At 38.7% G+C, this 23,893-nt stretch overlaps 1 protein-coding gene across 2 annotated transcripts in view; it reads left to right on the top strand.

Moving 5' to 3' along the window:
* Positions 1-2,298: 2,298 nt before the first annotated feature.
* The window catches only part of LOC100880062 (corin serine peptidase), a 43,134-nt gene continuing 21,539 nt past the window's right edge, over positions 2,299-23,893 (top strand). For both annotated transcript variants that reach the window (XM_076540131.1, XM_012287373.2), the window contains exons 1-3: positions 2,299-3,932; positions 21,242-21,302; positions 22,126-22,243. In XM_076540131.1, coding sequence (XP_076396246.1) covers positions 21,250-21,302; positions 22,126-22,243 — 171 coding nt within the window. In that variant the 5' untranslated portion in view covers positions 2,299-3,932; positions 21,242-21,249. The remainder of the gene's footprint in view (positions 3,933-21,241; positions 21,303-22,125; positions 22,244-23,893) is intronic.

Genomic DNA, 23,893 nt, shown 5'->3' on the forward strand with positions numbered 1-23,893 from the left:
CATTATTAGGAAATTTTCAAGATGCCTCAAAAAGCACATGTGTCTTTCAAAGAGATGCTAAAGAGAACGTTATGAAGCGTGTATGGAACAAAGACGTCCGCAAGAACAAAGAAACCTCTGAAGGAAGAAAAAGAAGGCGGTCTGTGTATTCCAACGAAGAAGGAGTACAGAAAGCAGTAGAGGTTTCATCGACCAAGAAACAAGATTCTCCCGCGCTGCTGGAAATCGAGCGTTAACCTCCTGCATTCAGTAACATTCGTATGTATTATTTATTATCAAATTTATCGTAATCTCATCGACAGTGCATTATATCAATTTTATAGAATAAGAACAAATTACTAACTTAATCTATTTATCCAAATATCAAGAATACTTCCAATGCGTTAAAAATTTCTTTATTTCATAAGTAAATTACATTAATTATGAGTAAATACCATCAAAATAATTCCATGTGGAAAGTGAGTCTAGACTCTAAAATTGAAACTAAATCGATAGCATTCAAAGGTCGACTTTCCCGTAATAAATCACGAACCGGATCAAATTTTAATTTGCCGCAGTGGAAAACTCGTTAGAAGCAGGATTCAGTAGTAGAGCTCGATAATTGCGTCGACTTCTGACAGCTTCGAAACGATGCTACGATTTGAGACAAACCGAGTTAACGAGTATTATTCTAACTGATCCAACAGGAATAACTTTCGAAACTGTTTGGATGAAAAGTAGGACGCAGGTTCTGGTATTTGAGCTTCGTACTTTTCGATCGTGAATCCAGGGACGTTGAATGCAAATCAGGGACCTTCTTACGGCGTGATTTCCGGAGCTGAATTATCATATGGGAAACAAGTTTCTAACATTCTCTAACTTGCGAATATCACTAAAAATTGAGGTATAAGCTATTACGTTTGTGAAGCAATGTTTTATACTTGTAAAATAATTGATCCAAGATGTTCTCAATAAATTTTTAATCGAGACGTGTTGTATGAAGGGTAGCTTTCAGATTATATATTATATTGCAATATTTATTATATTGTATCGTATTAAATTTACTATACGTTGCACTTGACGTGTGTTGCACTTGTCATGCGTTGCGTTTATCATGAGTTCTATTTATCACACATTGAATCGGCACGCTTCGTCCTAAGCGTTGAATTTAGGACGCGTTGTATTTCCACGCATCGGATCACCACGCGCTGCAAATGCCACGCATCAAATCACCACACGTTGCATTTCCTACGCGTTGATTTACCACTCATTATATTTCCCATGTCTTGGATTCGCTACACGTTGTATTTCCTATGCGTTGTATTTCCTATGCGTTGATTTACCACTCATTATATTTCCCATGTCTTGGATTTGCTATACGTTGTATTTCCTACGCGTTGCATTTCCTATGCGTTGATTTACCACTCATTATATTTCCCATATCTTGGATTTGCTATACGTTGTATTTCCTACGCGTTGTATTTCCTATGCGTTGATTTACCACTCATTATATTTCCCATGTCTTGGATTTGCTATACGTTGTATTTCCTACGCGTTGTATTTCCTATGCGTTGATTTACCACTCATTATATTTCCCATGTCTTGGATTCGCTATACGTTGTATTTCCTATGCGTTGCATTTCCTATGCGTTGATTTACCACTCATTATATTTCCCATGTCTTGGATTCGCTACACGTTGTATTTCCTATGCGTAGTATTTCCTATGCGTTGATTTACCACTCATTATATTTCCCATGTCTTGGATTCGCTACACGTTGTATTTTCTACGCGTTGCATTTCCTATGCGTTATATTTGGCATACATTGTATTTACTACGCACTGCCTTCCCACGTATCATTATATTAGCTATTCATTGATCTGCCAAGAATTGTATCACATTCGTTAATTTAATAACCTAATAATAATCTTATTACTACGTGACCATTTATAATACACACAATATTCATATCTAACATACCCACATATCAAACTAGTAATTGACTCTCCCTCTTCCTTCCCTTCAACTTCCCTTTACAAACAGTCGAAAGTCAATCTTCTGTCAAAGATCGTCATACAGTTATAGTTGTCAGGAATATTAAAAGGGAAGAAAGAAAGTGAAGAAATGAAAAAAAGAGGGAGAAACGCGTCTGAGGGGCGCAAACTCGTTTTGAGGAGAGGGTTCCGCTCGGGCTGGCGAAGCAGCCAAGAGGGTGGAAGACGCAAGGGGCTGGAAGGGCGCTCAGATGCGACACGGTGGGGGTGAGTCAGGATTGGCTTTTCGCGGACGTGAAACTCAGTAGTACGCTACCACCCACGCACGTAGTACGCACGTTCGCTCCACGTGTGCTTCGGAAACGAAGCATCCTCAATTTTCGCGAACTAATCACGACTAACATCTTCGTGTCAGGACATTTTTAACAACTCTAGAGCGAACTGCGGAAATCTGGACCTGGTGCTAGGACGATTGCTGTTGAACTTGGAGATCGAAGATCCTGCTGACACTTAGAAGATCACAGATCGTCCTTGATACATTAAAAATTTCAAATTATCTCACTCACCTGAAGAGCGAGCTGTGATCCTGGTGCTAGAATTGCTGTCGAATTTGAAGATCGAAGATCATAGATCCGGCTGACACTTACAGAAGATTCTGACATTTGATATTTAATAAATTAACTCAAGATATCTGATTTTTACTAACTCATCTGAAGAGCGAACTGCGAAGATCCTGGTGCTAGGACGACTGTCAAACTTGAAGATCGAAGATAGATCCTGACACTTGATATTTAAATTAAACACCTGAACTTGGACGGCAGATTGTGAAGATGAGAAGAACTGGTATCAAGATATTTACTGAAAACTTGTAACAATGTAACTTGTGACAACTTGTAAACCTGCAAGAAGAATCGTTAGTGAAGAATCGTTTGTGCCAGAACACGCGATTTGGACCAGGTTAAGAATTTGAAGAGCGAAATCTGAAGATCCTTGTGACATAATATTTGATTTATAATAACTTAGAAACCTGGAGAGTCAGTTGCAAGAGTCATAGATCCTCTGGTACGAAGAGTCAGAGATTTTTACTGATTTGAAGACTTAGAGATCCATGGATCCTGCTGCTTTGGTAGTTGATTTCTGCTGACTTACAATCTTGAGAAGATACACCTTAACGTGGAGATCTTTGATTTCTACTAATTTGAAAATTGGAGAGTGAAGAGCCTGGTGCACACTTGATTTATGTCAACTTAGAAACCTAGAGAAGAACGTGCAAGCATCACAGATCCTCTGACTCGTAGAAAATTCAATTTCTATTAACTTAGAAACCCGAAGAGCGAAGTACGAAGATCATAGATCCTAAAGCACCACATTTGATCTCTATGAAACATACATAAATTGAACAGTGACGAGCTCATCAGTTGAACGTTAACCTATTAATTTTAACTGAGTTTTAAATCTATTAATTGCAACTGAGTTTCAAGTCTTTCAATTTCAACTGAATATCGAATCCATCAATTTCAACTGAGTTTCGAGTCTATCAATTTCAATTGAATATCGAATCCATCAATTTCAACTGAGTTTCGAGTCTATCAATTCAATTGAGTTTCGAGTCTATCAATTTCAACCGAATTTCAAGTCCACCAATTTCAACTGAATCAAACAATAAGAAAAGCAGAAAATTCTACAACCAAATTCCGAAGTGAAATAAAATTATTTCACTACCTTGATAAAACACCAGGTGAACGACAGCATGAAAGAATATCTCCGATGAGCATCCAGCTCAACTATGATCAAGGAAACAGATCGAAAAGCTACTTGATCGAGCAGGTAGCCATTGAACGGAAGAATAAATAAAATGAAAAGAGGAGAATCTTTGACGACGTTGGTCCAGCGGATCGTCGCGGCGAGTTGTGGTCGCTGGGTTTAAGATTTGGGGAATCAGTCATCGTTTTGGATAAACGTAAGTTTTAATCAGTAATATTCTATAACGAATCTATTAATAGCACCAAAATATTATGTTCAATTTAATGGAATTAAATTATATGTAACACGTAGTAATACGCTCTATTACGTTTAAGTATACGACGTAAAGTATACGTTTAAATTTTGAGTTGCCATAGGAAAATCTTTTTATAAGAAATAATTAAATTGTGAGTTAGAGAGGTTCAGTAGATAAATACAAAAAATGTTCTCATACTTATTGCTGTTTATGAGTTGAGGAAATGATTATTATTAAAAATAGGGTTGCTTAATATAATGTCTATTAATTACTGCAATTAGGAAATTTTGTGTCTGTCATTGATTTTATTTGGCAGATTTGCTACAATTCACGACTTTTAACAAACGTAAACAGGAATCAATAATTTAATCCCCTGTCACAGAATTTCCAAACAAAATATTTTCCCTTTTTCACAAAATGTTCGCTAGAATATTCCGCATATTTCAGTTATTCTGTGTGGCCTTTTCGGATTGCGCTCAATTTAGATTCCAACATTCCAGTATCCTCTGATAATACTGCGATCGCGGAAACTTAGTAATAGCTGTTCAAACTTTTAATCAATTTTATTGTCATATCTTTTGTACATCTATTCTGTAAAATAGTAATTAGTATTGAAATACTTATACCTCCTCTCGTGCCATTTATGTATTAGCTGCGTCAGTCAAGACTTTCAGGGCTATAATATTAAAACACACAAAGAAAATTAAAACACTGTATTTTATATTCTGGGATCCTTGAAATGCAACTTGGACCTAAATTTCAAGTTGAAGAGTATTCAAAATTTGAGCAAGGTTTATCACCTTTGAGCTGTAAGTGCGTCGAGACTCCTCAAAGCACGAAAAGAGTTTAATTCGAATAATTGCAAAAAACTCAGAGCCCAAAAACTAATTGCAAAACATCAGATAAAATTTCAGAGCCAAATTCAGAGCTCATACATTTTTCGTCAGCAAAGTGTCATTCGGCCCGAAGATACCTTGTCTCGAGTATTTTCGGTGAATCTTGGCGACGAGAGTGTCGTTAACGCGCTGGTATTGGTACATCGTCAGACGTTTCCATGTACGAGCTTGTTGCAGGGCTCGAATCGCGACCTTGTTTCGTCTCGTTATCTTTCGTCTCCATTTGTCACGAAATTCCGCCGAAACTCGTGTTTCTTGAAGCGCAGTTTCATACATTTCTCTGTCACAGATAATTAATCCGCCCAAAAAACGTTTTTCATATTTTTATCGAGCAGAACCCAATTTCGCCCGTTTAACGACGTTAATCCGTTACCAGAACGAGAGATTTTAAGAGTTCTTTGGAAGTCGCTGTATTACAGAAAATTTCGTACCAGATCGATGCGCAGGCTCTTGCCAAAGGATAAGGAGCTTTTCAGAAAGATATTAACGTTACATTATCGAAGGTCTATCGGTCGAAACACACGTGCATGTAGTGGAATTAATCTTATCATTAGGTTCGCAGCACGGCTCCGCAATATCCAACATAATCTTTCAATAACGAAGGAAAATGTACGAACGTTCGCGTGCATGTATTATGCACGACTGTACTGTTAATTTATTCCATCGGCTTTGATAACGCACGGTATTCAAAGGCGAATTTTAGCGTTTCATAGAACGACAAAAACGATAGATCGACTATGACGAGTCGATTTTCCGTGATTCTTCTTTCCTCGACAGTTCCTTCGTGCTCGTCGATCATCCACGTAAAATTAAAAAGATTCCTTCTCACGAGACTTTGTAATTGACAATGAAGAAGTATTCTTTCTTGTCCTCTCAATCGGAAAAAAAACCGATCAAATATAGCCCGAAGAAACGTTCAATCTTTTCTTCTAATTCGATTCTTCATCGTGTTAAGATTGAAACTGTTCTACTTTCAATCGCTTTCACGCCAGTTAAAAGTCCTCCGAAAGTCGAACTTTCTTTGAGTGAAAAGTTAAAGACGAGAAAGCTCCTGAAGCTACTTTTTGTCTGCCGCTGAGTGCTGCTAACTTTCGGATTTCGCAAATGATTTGTATATTGTTAGATTTGTTGGACTGTTCAAAACGCGTGAAGAATGCTTGGTGACATAATATACAACGCATGGCAAGTGCAAGAGTGTTATATGTGGATAATACAGCATGTAGCATTCAATGGGTTAGGAATACTACACTTGTCAGATATAACGCGTATGAGATATAACGCGAGGGAAACGTGTGCAAAATTCGATGTGTGGGAAATACTACGTGAGGGGAATGCTGTATGTAGGAAATTCGATGCGTGAAAAATATGATGTGAAAGGGAATTTAATGCGTGGAGAATTCGGTGTGGAGATTTGGGTCTTAGGGATTTGGGGACGTGGAGATTTGGGGTGCTAGGAATTTGGGGGCGTGGGGATTTGGAGACGTGGGGATTCGGGGACGTAGGAATTTGGGGTGCTAGGAATTTGGGGACGTGGGGATTTGGGGACGTGGGGATTTGGGGACGTGGGGATTTGGGGACGTGGGGATTCGGGGACGTGGGGATTCGGGGACGTGGAGATTTGGGAACGTGGGGATTTGGGGGCGTGGAGATTCTGGGACGTGGGGATTTGGGGTGCTAGGAATTTGGGGATGTGGTAATTTGGAGACGTGGGGATTTGGGGACGTGGGGATTTGGGGGCGTGGAGATTCGGGGACGTGGGGATTTGGGGACGTGGGGTTTGGAGACGTAGGAATTTGGGGTGCTAGGAATTTGGGGACGTGGGGATTCGGGAACGTGGGGATTCGGGTACGTGGGGATTCGGGGACGTGGGGATTCGGGGACGTGGGGATTCGGGGACATGGGAATTCGGGGACGTGGGGATTTAGGGGCGTGGAAATTCGGGGACGTGGGGATTCGGGAACGTGGGGATTTGGGGGCGTGGGGATTTGGGGTGCTAGGAATTTGGGGACGTGGGGATTTGCGAACGTAGGGGAAATTTGAAATTTTCAACTTTCCCAAAAATTGCATAATTTGCAACTTGCAACTCACAATACAAACACCGCCATCCATATATTTAGCATCCAAGAATATACCACACACATATGCCAATACAAGACTCTATGATCATACTTCTTAATTAAAAAACTGAAAGCGACTATAAAGAGTAATTGCAGTAAACGTTTGAAAACCCCCGAAAGTCATACCGAAAATGAATCGCCAAAATATCGGGATTAAATCGAGCCAGAGTAACGACGGCTGGTTTCAACGCAGTCGGGGTCAACGAAGTAGAGAAGATTTATTTCGCAGCGACAAGAGGTCACGTTGAAAAGCAGCCCACTTATCCGTTGGAAGATCGTTCGAGAAGAAAGATAGAAGCACTCGATCGGTTGTTGAATGCATTCGTAATTCGTTCGGGGATAAAGAGAGGAGAGAAAAAAAGTAGGACCACCGATACATTTGATCGAGGTTGTAAAAAGGCCACATCCCTCGAATAGCCCGTAATATCCGTTCCTCGTATCTACGCCATTTTATAATGCAACCCACATTCTGTCACGTCCTTTCAGCCTGCTCGATCAACATTTTTCAGCTTGCTATTAAGCATCCTACAGGTCGAGGGAGAAAAAGTACCATGAAAAGAAAACGCCTCTTTAAACGCTTTCACCTTGACCCTATGGGTTGGGCAAGGGAAAAGCTTCTTTTATAGCGTTTGCTGTTTCTTCAACAAGTGTTACGTGGTAGAATGTCGATGATCGTTGGGAAGTTTCAAATTTTTTATTTTACCTTTGGCTCTTTTTTGGGGATTATGAGGTTGGAGGTTTAGATCTAGGTTTAGGTTCAGGTTGGGAGATTTATGTACTTTTAGGTGACTATATTTGTAGAGGAGTAAGCTTGCGAATTGAGATATTAGTAGACTGTTGTATTTTTAGATGGTCTGTGTCTGAGATCTGTAGATGGATGTGTGTACAAATCACTGCATTCTTAGATCACTACTATATTAGGTCTGAACAGTTCTCCACGTTTCCAAATCCCCGCGTCCTCAAATCACCACGTCCCCAATTCCCCACGTCCTCAAATCTCCACGTCCCCTAATTCCCACGTCTCCAAATCTCCACGTCCCCGAATTCCCACGTCCCCAAATTCCTACGTCCCCAATTCCCCGCGTCCCCAAATTCCTACGTCCCCAAATCCACATGTCCCCAAATCTCCACGTCTCTAGATCCCCACGTCCCCGAATCCCCACGTCCCCGAATTCCCACGCCACCGAATCCCCACGTCCCCAAATTCCTACTTCCCCAAATCCCCACATTCCCAAATCCCCACGTCCCCAAATCCCCACGTCCCCAAATCCCCACGTCCCCAAATCCCCACGTCCCCAAATCCCCACGTTCCCGAATTCCTAGCACCCCAAATCCCCACGTCTCTAGATCCCCGCGTCCCCAAATCCCCACGTCCCCAAATCCCCACGTTCCCGAATTCCTAGCACCCCAAATCCCCACGTCTCTAGATCCCCGCGTCCCCAAATCCCCACGTCCCCGAATTCCTAGCACTCCAAATCTTCACATTACTAGGTTATTCTCCCAGATCACTACATCACCAGTTACCTTCTCAGATCGCTACATCACCAGATCGTTACCTTCCAGACCCCTGTATCGCTAAACTCCTACATCTTCATATCCCTAGTAGATCTTCATATTCTGATAGAGCCAGATTTCCATCCTTACATCTCTCCCCTGTATCAAAGTACATCTCTAGATTCTTGTACCCCTAAATCTCCACATCTCCAGATCCCTATATTCCCATATCGATACTCGTAGATCTCCACATCTCCAGATTCGTACCCTTAAATCTCCACATCTCAGCTCTTAGTATTTCCAGATCCCCACATTCTCAAATCCTTGCACTCGCATTTCAAGATTTCTAAAGATTCCTACATCCATCCCAAGATTTTTGCAATCTTCGAGTGCCCCAAATCAATGTATTTCTACATCATTGTATTTTCAAATCCCTGTAATCCAGATCCTCATACAACTGGTCAAATCTGCAGATTCTTCGCTCAGCTAGATCTCTCTGGACATCTCTGCATTCGTACTCTGTATTTGCATACAAGTGCAAATATTTAAAGTGTTTCAATTGCAACCGAAGTATCGACTCGATTTCGATAATGAAGTTTGCAAGGAAAAAAAAATCTGCGCAAGGAGAAAGCACGACCTATTTCTTCTGTTTTTCGTGACAACCTTACGAGTTCCTTGTTACTCAGAAGGCGACAAAGCAAAAGGTTTCCCCGCGGATTTCCTTTGCGACGGAAGCCGAGAAACCGAGGCTCTCTAAAAAATCAATGTTCCTCGAACAAGAAGACTTTGAAATTTCTTGTCAAAGGCAACGAAAAGAAACATTCCTGCAGCAGTCTTTGCAGTGTCTTGCAGAAGATACTCTTGAATCTTGTGGCATAAAAAATGCACTCGTTTTTGGAATTAAAAGAATTCTTAGATGAAGGTCCACATGTTTACTTATGCTGAGATTTTATTTAGTTTCTACTATATTTTTATGTAGTTGTATAAAGAACTACTAGTTTACTATGTTCCTCTTTTTGATACAAGATGGTGTACTATATAGAACATTTCTATGTAGTTGAATATTAAGAATTACTAGTTTATTATATTTCTTTTTTGATACAAGAAGGTGGTTTATTACATAGAACATTTCTATATACTTCAATATTAATATCTACTAGTTTACTACGTTTTTTTTCTGATACAAGAAGATGGTTTATTACATAGAACATTTCTATATACTTCAATATTAATATCTACTAGTTTACTACGTCTTTTTTCTGATACAAGAAGAGGTGGTTTTACGCTCATAAAGTTTTTCTCGCTGCAACATTCGAGGCGTTAGAGTGCGATCGTGATTAAATCTAGAAAGAAATATGGAGGATTGATCGCGTGGAAGTTATGGCCTCAAGGGATGACGACCTGGTCTCGTAAAAATTTTTGTCTCCACCGTTTCTTGCCAACTGACAAGGATAAAACCCGTGTGTAGCACGTAGGACAACACCGATGTTGCACCACGTGCGAAAGGAATCGATAATTCCGAGGGAAACCTGCCCGGCATCCCAGACATTTTGACACGTATCGTTTCATGGCCAATGTTTAGAAAGTCAAATACTTCCGCCAATATCCCTTTTATGGAGAGGAACAAAATGACACTTAAACTTTTAATTATTCTCATCGGAATTCACTAGACATCAGTTGGAGATATATTGGGTGAATTTATTGGGATTGTACGAATAGAATACTTATGCTGCTGAAGAGGTGCGGCGGGAGTTGAGGTCATGTGTGATGCGTGGAATCGACGCGTGGAGATACAACACGTGGAGAATACTACAGCTGGGGAATAAGAAGTGTGGAAAATGCAATGTATGGGAAATTTAACGCGTGGAGAACACAACTCGAGGGAAATACAACGCGTGAGAAGTGCAACGCATGGGAAATTCAACGCGTGAGAAATACAACGCGAGTATGTCTTACATACGTGACAAATGCAACGCATGGAAAATCTAACGCGTGGAGAATACAACGCGTGAGAAGGGCAACGCGTGGGGAATTCAACGCATGGAGAATACAACGCGTGGAAAATACAACGTGTGCGAAATTCCACATGTGACAAATGCAACGCATGGAAAATCTAACGCGTGGAGAATACAACGCGTGAGAAGTGCACCCAATGGGAAATTCAACGCGTGAGAAATACAACGCGTGGAAAATCCAACACGTGACAAATGCAACGCATGGAGAATACAACGCGTGGAGAATACAACGCGTGAGAGATTTAACGCATAGAAAATTCAACGCGTGAGAAATACAACGCGTGGAAAATCCAACACGTGACAAATGCAACGCATGGAAAATCTAACGCGTGGAGAATACAACGCGTGAGAAGTGCAACGCGTAGGAAATTCAACGCATGGAGAATACAACGCGTGGAAAATTCAATACGTGACAAATGCAACGCATGGAAAATCTAACGCGTGAGAGATTTAACGCATAGAAAATTCAACGCGTGGGAAATCCAACACGTGACAAATGCAACGCATGGAAAATCTAACGCGTGGAGAATACAACGCATAGGAAATTCAACGCGTGAGAAATACAACGTATGGGAAATCCAACATGTGACAAATGCAACGCATGGAAAATTCAACGTGTAGGAAACTCAACGCATTGATAATGCAACGCGTACAAAATACAATACACTGTACCTCAATATTCGGTGACATAATGCATGTTACAATACATGCTATAATCCGCAATATTATATACGTATATGTTATTGTTACGCAACTTATGTGATGCATATTATAACCCCTAGTAATGCAATTCTATGATTGCTCCTAATAACCCCCACAATGCATCTACCATTAAGTCACCAGTTCACTGCCACAGAAATCAAAGCTTCAACCCTTTCACTTTAAATATAAAATTTAATCCACCTATTGCAGTGAACATCAAACGCTTGCAAAAATCGAAAAGGTGTTGGCATGCAAATTTTCGCGACATTTCGCCAGATAAGCCGTCAAAAAGCACGGTCCAAGTGACACGATATTCACGCATGAGCGATCGCGAACGGTGAAATAAATATGAAAGTTGCAGCTTGATTTATGGACACCGGAGTTCCTTCCTTGATTTATGATCCCGCGGCAGGGTGCGCGTCGCAACTCGTGCGAGCTTTATTTTTCTATCTGCCCTGACCGCGTTCTTCTTCGATGAAATTGTCAGTCATTCGGACAGGTTTGCGTTTCTCTCGGATTTATTTTCCTCCGACGATTCAATACCGAACGATCAGATACAGTCCCCGGTGATTGTTTAGGGTCAGGGACTCTCGGCTGATTGGCTAAAACGATCAGCCTCGACGCCTCGAGAAATCGACTGCTTTATCGATTTTTATTTATCCAGGGACGACGATTGCCTTCGGTAAAGAGTAAGAAGCTTTTAGAAGTTTCTTTCAATTGCTCTTCTCTTGCGATTTTCTACCGTTATTATATTCGACTTTGCGAAGCTTGTAAAGTATACGAATACGCGGGCTCGAGGACAGAGATCAATTTGTTTATCGTTGTATGAGGCTGAAGAGATATCAATTACGAGCACTTTATTACGTAAGCACATGCACATCCAACTTTATTGGGTCAAGTATGAGCACATGCAATAAAATTCTGACTTAAATTTTTGAAGCTGTCTGAAGTTGTCTGCGTGTGAATTATACAGACAACAGTAATTTTTGAAGCTGTCTGAAGTTGTCTGGATGTGAATTATACAGACAACAGCAATTTTTGAAGCTGTCTGAAGTTGTCTGTATGTGAATTATACAGACGACAGCAATTTTTGAAGCTGTCTGAAGTTACCTGCATGCTAATTATACAGACAACAGCAATTTTTGAAGCTGTCTGAAGTTGTCTGTATGTGAATTATACAAACGACAGCAATTTTTGAAGCTGTCTGAAGTTGTCTGCATGTGAATTATACAGACAACAGCAATTTTTGAAGCTGTCTGAAGTTGTCTACATGCGAATTGCACAGACAACAGCAATTTTTGGTTCAAGATAAAATAAAGTAGTTAAAATATAATCTAACAAGAAGCTAACATTAAAAGAAACGAAGCAATAGTGTAGCGATACAAGTAGCAGCAAGTGCTCGTTCACAAACCGTACTCGACCCAGGGCAAACACTAAAGATCCTCTCTTCCATCGAGCAAGTAATTCGGTGCAAGTAAACACCGGTGATTGCTTCTTCCGTGAGTAAGTAGTAATTCGGTTAATATCTCCGACATGAGGGAGACAAGGATCCTCTCGAGTTCTCCCCTTCGAAGGTCTCCGTCAGCGATGCTGCAAGTTTATTTGCTCTAAGAGCAGTTCTCGACGTTTTGGTCTGTCTTAGCTATTGTCAGCGGAAAATCGACAACAGTTTAACAATGCTAATTGTGCTACTTGATGTCTGCATCTACGCGATATTATATTAAATTATTTTTTAAACAAATTAGAGGAAATTGATTGTTGGTGACTGATCATTTTTAATAATTCTTTAATAGTATTGGCATTTGAAGAATTTTTTGTTTATTACAGCTTGTGTATTAAATTTTTATAATTTTGCATGTGTATGTGTATACATGTGTGGATATGTGGTATCAAAATGTGCTATTAATGTTTAGTTAGTCTTTAGATAACTCTTAATTTCAGATAACTTTTAGTTGGTTCAAAGTAACTATACAATGTCACACATCTTTGATGCACATAATTATACCAATGTTGTTAATTTCAATTGCAGTTGTTACTTGCAAGTAGAAGTATATAAAATAAAATCTTGAAATAAATTCCTTAAATAAAGTCTCGAAACGAATTCTTCAAATACATTTTTTAAATAAATTCTTTAAATAAAATCTTCAAACAAATTCCTGAAATAAATTCTTTAAATTAATTCTTTAAATAAAATCTTGAAACAAATTCCTGAAATAATTTCTTTAAATTAATTCTTCAAATAAAATCTTGAAACAAATTCTTTAAATAAATTCTTTAAATAAAGTCTTGAAACAAATTCCTTAAATAAATTCTTTAAGTAAAGTCTTGAAACAAATTCTTCAAATAAATTCTTTAAATAAATTCTTTAAATAAAGTCTTGAAACAAATTCTTCAAATAAATTCTTTAAATAAATTTTTTAAATAAAATCTTGAAACAAATTCTTCAAATAAATTCTTTAAATAAATATTTTAGATAAAATCTTGAAACAAATTCTTTAAATAAATTCTTTAAATAAAGTCTTGAAACAAACTCTTCAAATAAATTCTTTAAATAAATTCTTTAAATAAAATCTTGCAACAAATTCTTTAAATAAATTCTTCAAATAAAAACTTGAAACAAATTCTTCAAATAAAATCTAAGAACATCCGCAAAGATATAAGTATAAATCTGAATCTCACATTGCTTTCATATAATAAATCTAGTAATTTAAGTAACACCGACGGATCCCGAAAATGTCACCCATATGTGACCAAACAAAAAATCATTGAACGAAGGCAAAAACATTCTCCAAACGATAGCAATGGTTCGATAACGATTTTCCCACCGAGACTCACGGTCTATTGTGAATGCTCGAATGGAGCTCTTTCAGGATTTTCAGGATACCGAGAACACGGTGGCGCATACACCTATCGTGAGCGGATTCTCGGCTCGGATTTGTGTTCGTTCGGCGAAGAAAGCCGAGCGAGAAAAGCGCGAGAAAATGGGAAGAGACGCATTGAATATGATCGAGAAGTTTCGATACGCTCTGTGCGCCTAATCGTATGCAAATCACGGCTCCGCGAACGCGGATCGCATGCTTCGATTCGGAGGCTGCTGGTCGATGTAAACGGGTAAACAAGCGTCGGAGATTGCCAGAATCACGAGAGGAGCATTTACATGAAAATGGCGGAACGTCTTGATTCGGCATGAATCGTTGTAAAATGAAGGCGGATGAATCGCTGGGAAATGAAGCTCGATGGAAGATGTTTGAAAACTCTTGTTGGAGTAGATATTGCACTTTGTTACAAATTCGAAGTTTAAACTTCTAAGTTTCAATCAGTAGCATTCTATCAATCATTAAATTTGCAGTACCCCATATTTTCTATAATCAACACATAAAGTATATATTTAACTTTGATTTACAATAGCGAATTTTTGTAAGAATTGATTAAACTATCAGTCAGAGAGGTTCAGAAGACTTGTTGCTGTTTAAACATACCTTCAGTGTGAATTTAGGAAAAGTTGCATAATATAAAGTACATCGATTACTTCAATTAGAATATGTTATGTCTTTCACTCGTTTCGTAATATAATAACAAAATAGTTAAATGACAAAGTAGTTGAATCAGCCACTTTTCTAATTAAGGCAGGTTAAACCTGCTTCGATCGATTATTTAAACGTCGAGCTCACCGACCGAGTAAACAAGAACATTATACCGGAGAGGTCGGCAGGGTTTTAATATTGAAATTGGAGGATTCGTTTGCCGGACACGTAGAAAGCTTTCTGAGACCCTTCACAGAGAGCAGAAACTCGTTACCTCGTTTGTTACCGCTTTCATTAAAATTGCAATCGAAGCGAACAAATAATGCGTTGCATTCGTCGGGACGTTCAACAGGTATTACGTACGTACACCTGTTTTGCAAACAGTTTATGGTTGCTTACTAATTGCGGGACTTACGGGACCTGTTATTACTATGCACGCTTTTAAACCTTGTTGCCTTCTGCTCTTTTTTTATTTTTATTTATTTTAACTTTTTATTTTACTCAAGTTCACAATGTTGCTTCGCTGTTAAGTCTTCTAAGAAAATTTGTTCGCTTTTTTTTGAAAGAAGTATAGGGCTTTCAATGTATAGGGCTTTCGATGTATAGGGCTTTTAATGTATCGTCATGGATGTAAAATTATAACTCGTGGGAAGCAACGTGCGAAATCCAAGAAACGAGAAGCACAAAGCGTCGCGTAACAGTTATGCTAAGAATAGTTATATTAACCCGGAACCCTTCAATTCATTCAGATATATAAGTTGTCAAACGCAACAAAATTTCGAGTGCTTTCGAGCTCAGGGTCTTTTTCGTGGATGCCAATTGTCAAGCTCTCACGTTTCTGTTTGTCGCCGCACACGTTCTTGCGGTTGGTATTTATCGACTGCTTTGATGGGACTTCGTGGCTCGATCGCAGGTATCCCAGTGATTCCCGACGATCCATTACACAAATGGACGAAATTACGGTCCTGCGTTGCACAAAGTGTCCATCAATCGAAATCGTATATCTCCGGCTTCTTAAACGCCTACGATTCGACGGACACGAATTTGAACCCCACAAGTTCCGAATTCTTGTCGCGATTTGAATTCTTACGTTCTATCGATTGACTGACAGTAATCTCTTTTATGCTTTTGATTAAATATTTTGTGGAAGGAAAATAATATTGTGAGGCTGTCGTTCAGGGAACTTGTGTTTAAATTACAGAATGTATTTGCAATTTTATGTGTAATTAGAATACTTGCAGTTTTGTGTTCAAGACAAATATTCACAGTTTTATATCTAATAAAAGTACAATTATATGTTGTGTATCATCTAAGACAGTTATACGTCATATGTCATATGATGCTATTATATGTTACATATCATATAATGCAGTTATACATCACATATCATATGATGCAGTTATACATCACATGTCATATAATGCTATTATACATCACATATCATATAATGTAGTCATATATCACATGTCATATAATGTAGTTGTACATTACATGTCATATAATGCTATTATATGTCACATGTCATATAATGCTATTGTACATCACATATCATATAATGCAGTTATACATTACATGTCATATAATGCTATTGTACATCCACATATCATATAATGCTACTACACATCACATATCATATAATGCTATTATACATCACATATCATATAATGCAGTTATACATCACATGTCATATAATGCTATTGTACATCACATATCATATAATGCAGTTATATATTACATGTCATATAATGCTATTGTACATCCACATATCATATAATGTTACTACACATCACATATCATATAATGTAGTTGTACATCACATGTCATATAATGCTACTGTACATCCACATATTATATAATGCAGTTATACATCACATGTCATATAATGCTATTATTCATCACATATCATATAATGCAGTTATACATCACATGTCATATAATGCTATTATTCATCACATATCATATAATGCAGTTGTACATCACATGTCATATAATGCTATTGTACATCGACATATCATATAATGCTACTACACATCACATATCATATAATGCTATTATACATCACATATCATATAATGCAGTTATACATCACATGTCATATAATGCTATTATACATCACATATCATATAATGTACTTGTACATTACATGTCATATAATGCTATTGTATGTCACATGTCATATAATGCTATTGTATGTCACATATCATATAATGCTATTGTACATCACATATCATATAATGCAGTTATACATCACATGTCATATAATCTTATTACACATCACATATGATATGGTACAATTACACATCACATATTGTATTCCACAATTACACCACAGCAGTCAAACGCAAAATACCTAAAATAAATTATACAAGTCACCAGCTGAAATGTTCTGATCTAAACTGATCTTTAGAGTTCTAAATTGACTTGAAGTTTATGAAGAATATCTGAGCATGTTCCGTGGAGAAGCGGCGATTAACAGGGATTTGATTACTTTGTACGGTGACGTTGGTAAACGAGCAAGTAGAATGAAGTGCGGTTTCGATCGGCGACGGATTTTCCAGGCCATCGATATTTCCTTGGTAGCTGACTGATCGATACACCGCAGAGAGCGGTGAGAACGAGCGAGGTACAAAGTTTCGCCAACACTCTAATCCGGAAAGCGTTCCCGCGACGGGACGTTGATAATCCAAGTTCGACCAGTTGACAATCGTGCCTCGACCACTCGATGTTCCTCCGCGAGCTGCCTGCGATATACAGAAATCGCCGCTACAACAAAGCTGACGTGCGAAATAATCCCGATCCTCTTCAAACTCTGACAGCTACGTTCGATCATTGCTCTGGTTGGTTTTACCGAATTTTCCAAAAATATTGTTTCTACCATTCGAACGATATCAGTCAGTATCGATAAGAGGATTACTCGGAGTTTTCATACACTAAATTTTGTTTTTTATCCGATACGATTTAATTGCGATTCAGTAACTACTGAAAGCGTCAGCCGTCGAAGCGACAAATCTCAGTTTCTGAAGTTTCAACCGGTACCTCCATATTTCAAATTCGAACTTTAACTTCCGAAGTCGGAAAGGAGCTTTCCTCGGCGAAACTCCAGATCCACGTGTCCGAAAAAATGTGAAACTTTGAAAACTGCAATCAGACGCCCCGGAAAAATGTAAATTTCTCGGCCGGACGACTTCGAATATCGAATTCTAATAATTCCAGAGGCGCGAGATGAAATTGCCGGCATTCCGGTCGAGAAAAAAAGCGAATTATCATGACTGCGGATGAATTTCAATGATAAAGGGATAATACTCGATGACCCGGTTTCGTTGCCGACCAAAGACAAGAATATCGCGGTTCTGCCAAAGAGATAGCCTGTTTGGTGTCCTTTATTACCGTAATTCAGTGAAATCTGTGGCTTCGATGAAAAGAATTCTGATGTCCATAGGAGAGAAAATATATTGAGAAGAAAGACGCTCGAAGATCGATGAACGTCTCCAGAATCGAATACGGTAGAGTAATTTCGGGACATCGGTCTTCGTTCTTTTTATCGTAACAGCGACTGTCATTTTCGGAGGTCGAAACTTTTCTTGATGCTTATATTATTCTCAAGATATAAACGTGAAATACAGGGTGTCTATTTCAGGGACCTACACTAGTGAGGCACCCTGTATATTATAGAAACATTGAAAATTTAAGATTTCTAGCTTTGGACTTCTTTTGAAGCTTCGAATAATCTTGTGATCCTTAATCTCTTTAGGTTCCAAGATTGAAAGGTTCAGTGTTTAGATACAGAAATTAAAAAATAGAGGAGTTAGAATTTTCTTAACTTTCATAAATAGAAATATAAAAATCTTCCAATTGCAGAATAGAGTTGTTGGAATTTTCTCAACCTTCAAAAATTGAAAATGCTTGCAATTTTCTGAAGCAGAAAAGAATTATGTGAGAAGTGTACCGCAAATCCACTTCTTCATAACATAATTGACTTCTAGGGAAGTTTATCGCTGACGTTGCATGCCAATGAGTAGTTTGCAGCGTTCATTAGCCGCATTGTACCCGCGCTAGATACAGTAACAAACTTTCGACACGATATCCGTGTGCTCCACCAGTGTGATTGCCCCGTTAAACTCGTTGAAAGTTTCATAAGGAAACAATTTTATCTCCAACTCGGATGATCTATCGCTTCTCTTCTATTTACTTTCCCGCAATAATCCCGAAAAATACTTTTTGTATTTTATCAAAGTTCCCACGGATTTCCCATCTAAAAACTGCAAGTTGCTGCATGACGAAGTGTGAGGTCAAAACTGTCACCAAGTTTTTGTTATCATTCATTGTTATTATCATTTACTGGCAGAGTAATAACTCTCATAGGAACTCCATTAAAAACTTGTCTAGAAGGGCTGAATGCGCTATAATCACAAGGCAACGATTAAAAGCCGTGTGATATGAAGGAATAAAAACATTAAGAGTACATCAAAGAGAAAATTTTTAATTATATTATACAAGCTTTTTAATCCACGTACAACATTTTTAATTTATTGTAGAGTAGAATTTGTAATGCTTCCTTGATATTTTATTGCTGGTATGAACTTTCAATATTCCGAAACTCTTAAATCTATAATAATGTCTACTCCATATAACGATCCCTTTTTTTTAATTCTACGAGATGTGATTAGAATAATAATCTACTAAATTTTATCACCAGTAAAAATAAAATCTGTAAATTTTACACGGAGGTACTGATTTATCATTGCCACATTCAGTGCATACTTGACGACACTTAAACAATGCATCAAGCGTTGGAGCGTTGAGGTCAGAGCCATTCCCAGCACCTGCATCGTAAACCCCTGGTACAAGTTTATTTTGACCCATTTGTGGTCCTAGGGAATAAGGGCTTTCCTGACCTACATACCTGTTGATGATCGATTTTTCCAACGGTCGATGATTCTCCGTCCAGTCTGACCAGCGACGTTCAACCGTGAAAACAAAAGAACGAAATAACGAGACATCTCCGTCGACCCGTGACAAAAAGTCCGCCCGAGTTTCATTAACTCCGTAAGAAGATGCCGTGGAAACGTGGCTGCAATTTCACCTTTCAACTCGTCGACACGGCCGCGCGAATTAAAGAAAAGGATCTCGGGACCGTGATTCAACGGACGCTTTTCCATTATCCGGCCACTTTGGACTATCTCGCGAACGTTATTGCATTTCCGTCGCGAAAATTACGCGTTCTCGGATTTCTACGATCAGAATGTTTTACGCTTTCTTGGCTACGATACAAAGTTTCATTTTATAGTACTTTCATTCATTCGCGAATCTTTACAAAGATATAATTGTAAAATGAAGACATTCTAAATGAGTTTAGAGCGAAAACAACAAGTTGTAAGAGACCTTAGGAATTTTACATACTAGGCAATTTTAGACATCGTCAAACAGCACAAGGATCAAGTAGATAGGAAATTAGCTCGTGCCAACGGTGAACAAAATGGAAAAATCGTGTCCGTTTAGAGAGGCAGAAACAAAAGGAACACACGAATATGGCGCGTATTTAAAAGGGAAGTGTCGGAGGGAGGCGAGTGTTTGGGGGTGGGTGGCGCACATCGATCCCCCGGCTGCAGTCTGGTAGAGCCAACCCTCGTGGAAGGATGCACACGCCGATGAGATAGCAGGAAATTGAATAGTGCTTTCACTTGATAGCGAACCGAAGTGGCACTGTCATCATGCGCAAACTATCTATTTACTCGAATCAGTTCGACTGTGAACGATGTCGTGTTTCGACTCTTTTTTTTCATTTTTAACTCACTTCTCTTTCTTCCCGAGACTTCAGAGGCCCTTATGGCTCGTTACGGTTGATACTGTTTGAGGGTGCAGGAAAATGTTTCCGTTTTATCGTTATTGCAGTTCGCTCCGTGGGTCTTAGGACTTTTTTTTAATCGGTGGAGCTAGCGACTTAATATGAAACAACTCGGGTGTGAAGGGAAATGTTCTCCACCTTTTATCGGTATTGCAGTTGAGTTCATTAAGGAGTCTTAGGGCACTTGTGTATCTGTGATTTTATATGGGGTGATTCGTTACTGGTGCTTCAACAATTTTTTTTATTTTTAATGTACATTTTGTAGTTAACTTTTCAAACAGTATCATCGACTATGAAACACCCTATATATTTCTACTTATGTTCACGTGATTAACTTGTTAACTTCTTGCAGAAATTTCTGTTCATTTTTCTGTTTACATAAGTTGTCGTTAGTTGAGTAATTCTTCTTTCAAAACTATATCTAACACATCATAAATGTAGTTGTTTGATTAACTACATCGTGAAATTTTTTGTAAACAAACTCAATGTTAAAGTCACATTTTCTTATTACATGTTTTACAAAGTTGTAAAAGTTTGTTAGTCAAGCTGTTAGTCAAAAGACAATTAGTCCACGTGTAAAAGAATCTGTCTATTATTTAAAGCCGATTGAACCGTATTTTTGTTAGGATAGTAATTTCCGTTTTTTATTGACAATGGATTTTTATCGTTGATTGCAGCGCTTAAAATGTCTGGAACGGAGGTTCATGGCGGTGATACCAGCCCCACGGGTCAGCCAAGGTAATTAAAAAATAATCCCTTCAATTTAGTTTGGCCGGAGAAAGTCGGTTTACTTTACAATTCCCGTTTACACGCACCAGCGCTAACTTCTCGGAATTTAATTGTTCTTAATCCGTTTATCTTCCGCGTCGAATTGTCATCGCTGTCCCCTATTTTCCTTCTCGCTACTTGTAAAACGCAGCGGGGCATTTAATCGCGTTCTCTTCCGAGTTTCGCGACCACTATCTAAATTGGAGAAATGAGCCTGTCGTGGAATAAAAATTGTGTAGCTTACCGTACAAAGCCAAGAATAATATTGTTCATTGTTCGAAATCTCTTTTCTCGACGGTGATTTCGTGCTCGAAGCCGGTGCAATTTATGGCGCAACAGCTTCTGTTAAAAAACCTGCGCTCGAGGTAATCGATCATAATATCGCTTTAAAAAGATACGAACGATTCGCGATAAGGAGCTTGTTAGAAAGTTACAAACGGCTCGATTGGCGCCGACAGCGAGCGCATTACGCCAATTAGGAGTTATTAAACTTTCTAAGCACCCTTAATAATCCTACGATGCGTGCCTTATATTCGTAGAAACGTACGGACTCGATATTAATTAGAAGCATTAATTACGCGGTTTCTCGGTATCCGTAATTCCGTCTGCACATAATAGCTCCCGATTAAACGGGTTCTCCCAAAGGAGCTATTCGACGTTACAGGGATCTTCGATCAATCGAGCTTCCTAATTAGCACGCGTTATTCTTGACGAATTGATAATTGGGGATAATCGGAACTTTTCCTCGCGAACTTTTCTTCGTGAACTTTGGCCAAGCTGCGCGATATTTCAGACAGAGCAGAATTCACAGCGTTGGATTACCGGCTCGCGCGTCCCTGCTTCCGGAACCCCCGCCTACCGGAAATGGCGCTCCACCGCCGATTCCACGACGCCATTCAGCCACACCTGCGGTGAGTGCAGTTTAAATTCTCCGCTTCTTTCGATTAACGGTCCACTCCATCATCGACGCTTTTTTGGAGGTTGAACATTTTTTGACAGTACAAAAATTCATCGTTTATCGAGTTGTGCGTTTTCTTTTTCTGCGCCGGTGTCTTAGTTTTATCGTTCTAGAAACGAGTTCATCAGTACACTTATTTATGAGTTCAATTTTTGTTCACGAACTTTCTGCACTATGTACAGAAGCTATACATTAGCATTGTACATAAATTAAACTTCACAGCACTTAATATGTAAACGAACAGCAATAAGAACGGAGGAATTCATTTCCAAGCCCATTAGCCAGCGCGTAAATCACTCTCTCACTTTGATACCGTTAACAAAACTTTCAGTCCTAACCCAATAATTAAATAGGCAACATGCAAGGACATATCATTCAAAAGTGTTTGAAAAGAATCCGTGAAAACGTGTCCCAATATTTCCTCCTGCAAATTTGCATTCATTTGCGTATGCGTCGTTTGCATCGAGAGAGCTCGCGTTTAAAGGAACCTATTAGTCAGCGCGTCTCGGTTTTCCAATTTTTCCGCGCGAAATTTACGAGAATCGCGTAGAATTTCTCCACGAAAACCCGTGTAAATCATGCGAATAAAGCCGACGGTTAGCGGTACGCCAACGTCGGGCGAATTAACAACGACAAAACGAAAAGCGGCGTAATCTTAGTCGGTCGGTAAAGCTCATTCTAGATGGCTGCATTTAATCGAGCAGAAACATTCTCCGCTGGAGCTTTGCACAACTCGTTCGCCCGTTGCTCCAACTCGTCCACGTAATTAGTGGACAAACGAGGTTTTAATGGATCAAGCTGAACCCATCGGAAATCTGGACACGTTAAGATACTCCTCATACACGCACTGGACATTTTCATACACTACTCGCAAGTATCTTACATTTACACAGCTTTCATTCACTTTTCATTTTGTAATATTCTTCTGATTTTATTTGAATATTTTTATTTTGTGTGAGGTTTATATTTGACGTTGATGTTGCAATCAAGAATTGTATCGTTGTCACATGTTTTATCATAATTGTATACTTCTTAACACTAAAACAAACTCAAATTGTCCCACAAGATCTTTATTATAAATTACACAAATTGTTGAAGTGATTCTCCTGATTCTTGATCTTCAAGATGAAGAATTAATGTGGATACTAATTTATGTTTTGTCGTTTGTTTATTCATTTTTTGACTTCATTTTTAACTTCAAATTAAGTACACATACGTCAATAGGTTCAGTTAAAATTCATTTGGTAATACACAAGCTGAATAGAGTCTAAGCAATGTTTATTAAATGAGAGACTTGACTTGAAACGTTTGTTAAAGACATTTTGCAACAATACATCATGTAAATCTTATCGAATTGAACGAAATTTGTTAGTCTTAATCAAGTGTCATTTTCAAACGTCAACATCGATACACTCTACCTCGAATCGCAAGAAAAACAAAGAACAAAAAACGCATACCGCGATTTCAAAAAATCCGCAAATACCTCGAGCTTCCCAGCGAGTACTCGATCGAGCGGAACAAACGAATTCGCTTACATAACAAAAAAGGCCGAAACACAATCTTTTATCCTTCCCCCGGTATTCCCGAGGGACAAGCTGTTCAA

Source organism: Megachile rotundata, chromosome 2 (genome assembly GCF_050947335.1).
Source record: "Megachile rotundata isolate GNS110a chromosome 2, iyMegRotu1, whole genome shotgun sequence".
NCBI lineage: Eukaryota > Metazoa > Arthropoda > Insecta > Hymenoptera > Megachilidae > Megachile > Megachile rotundata.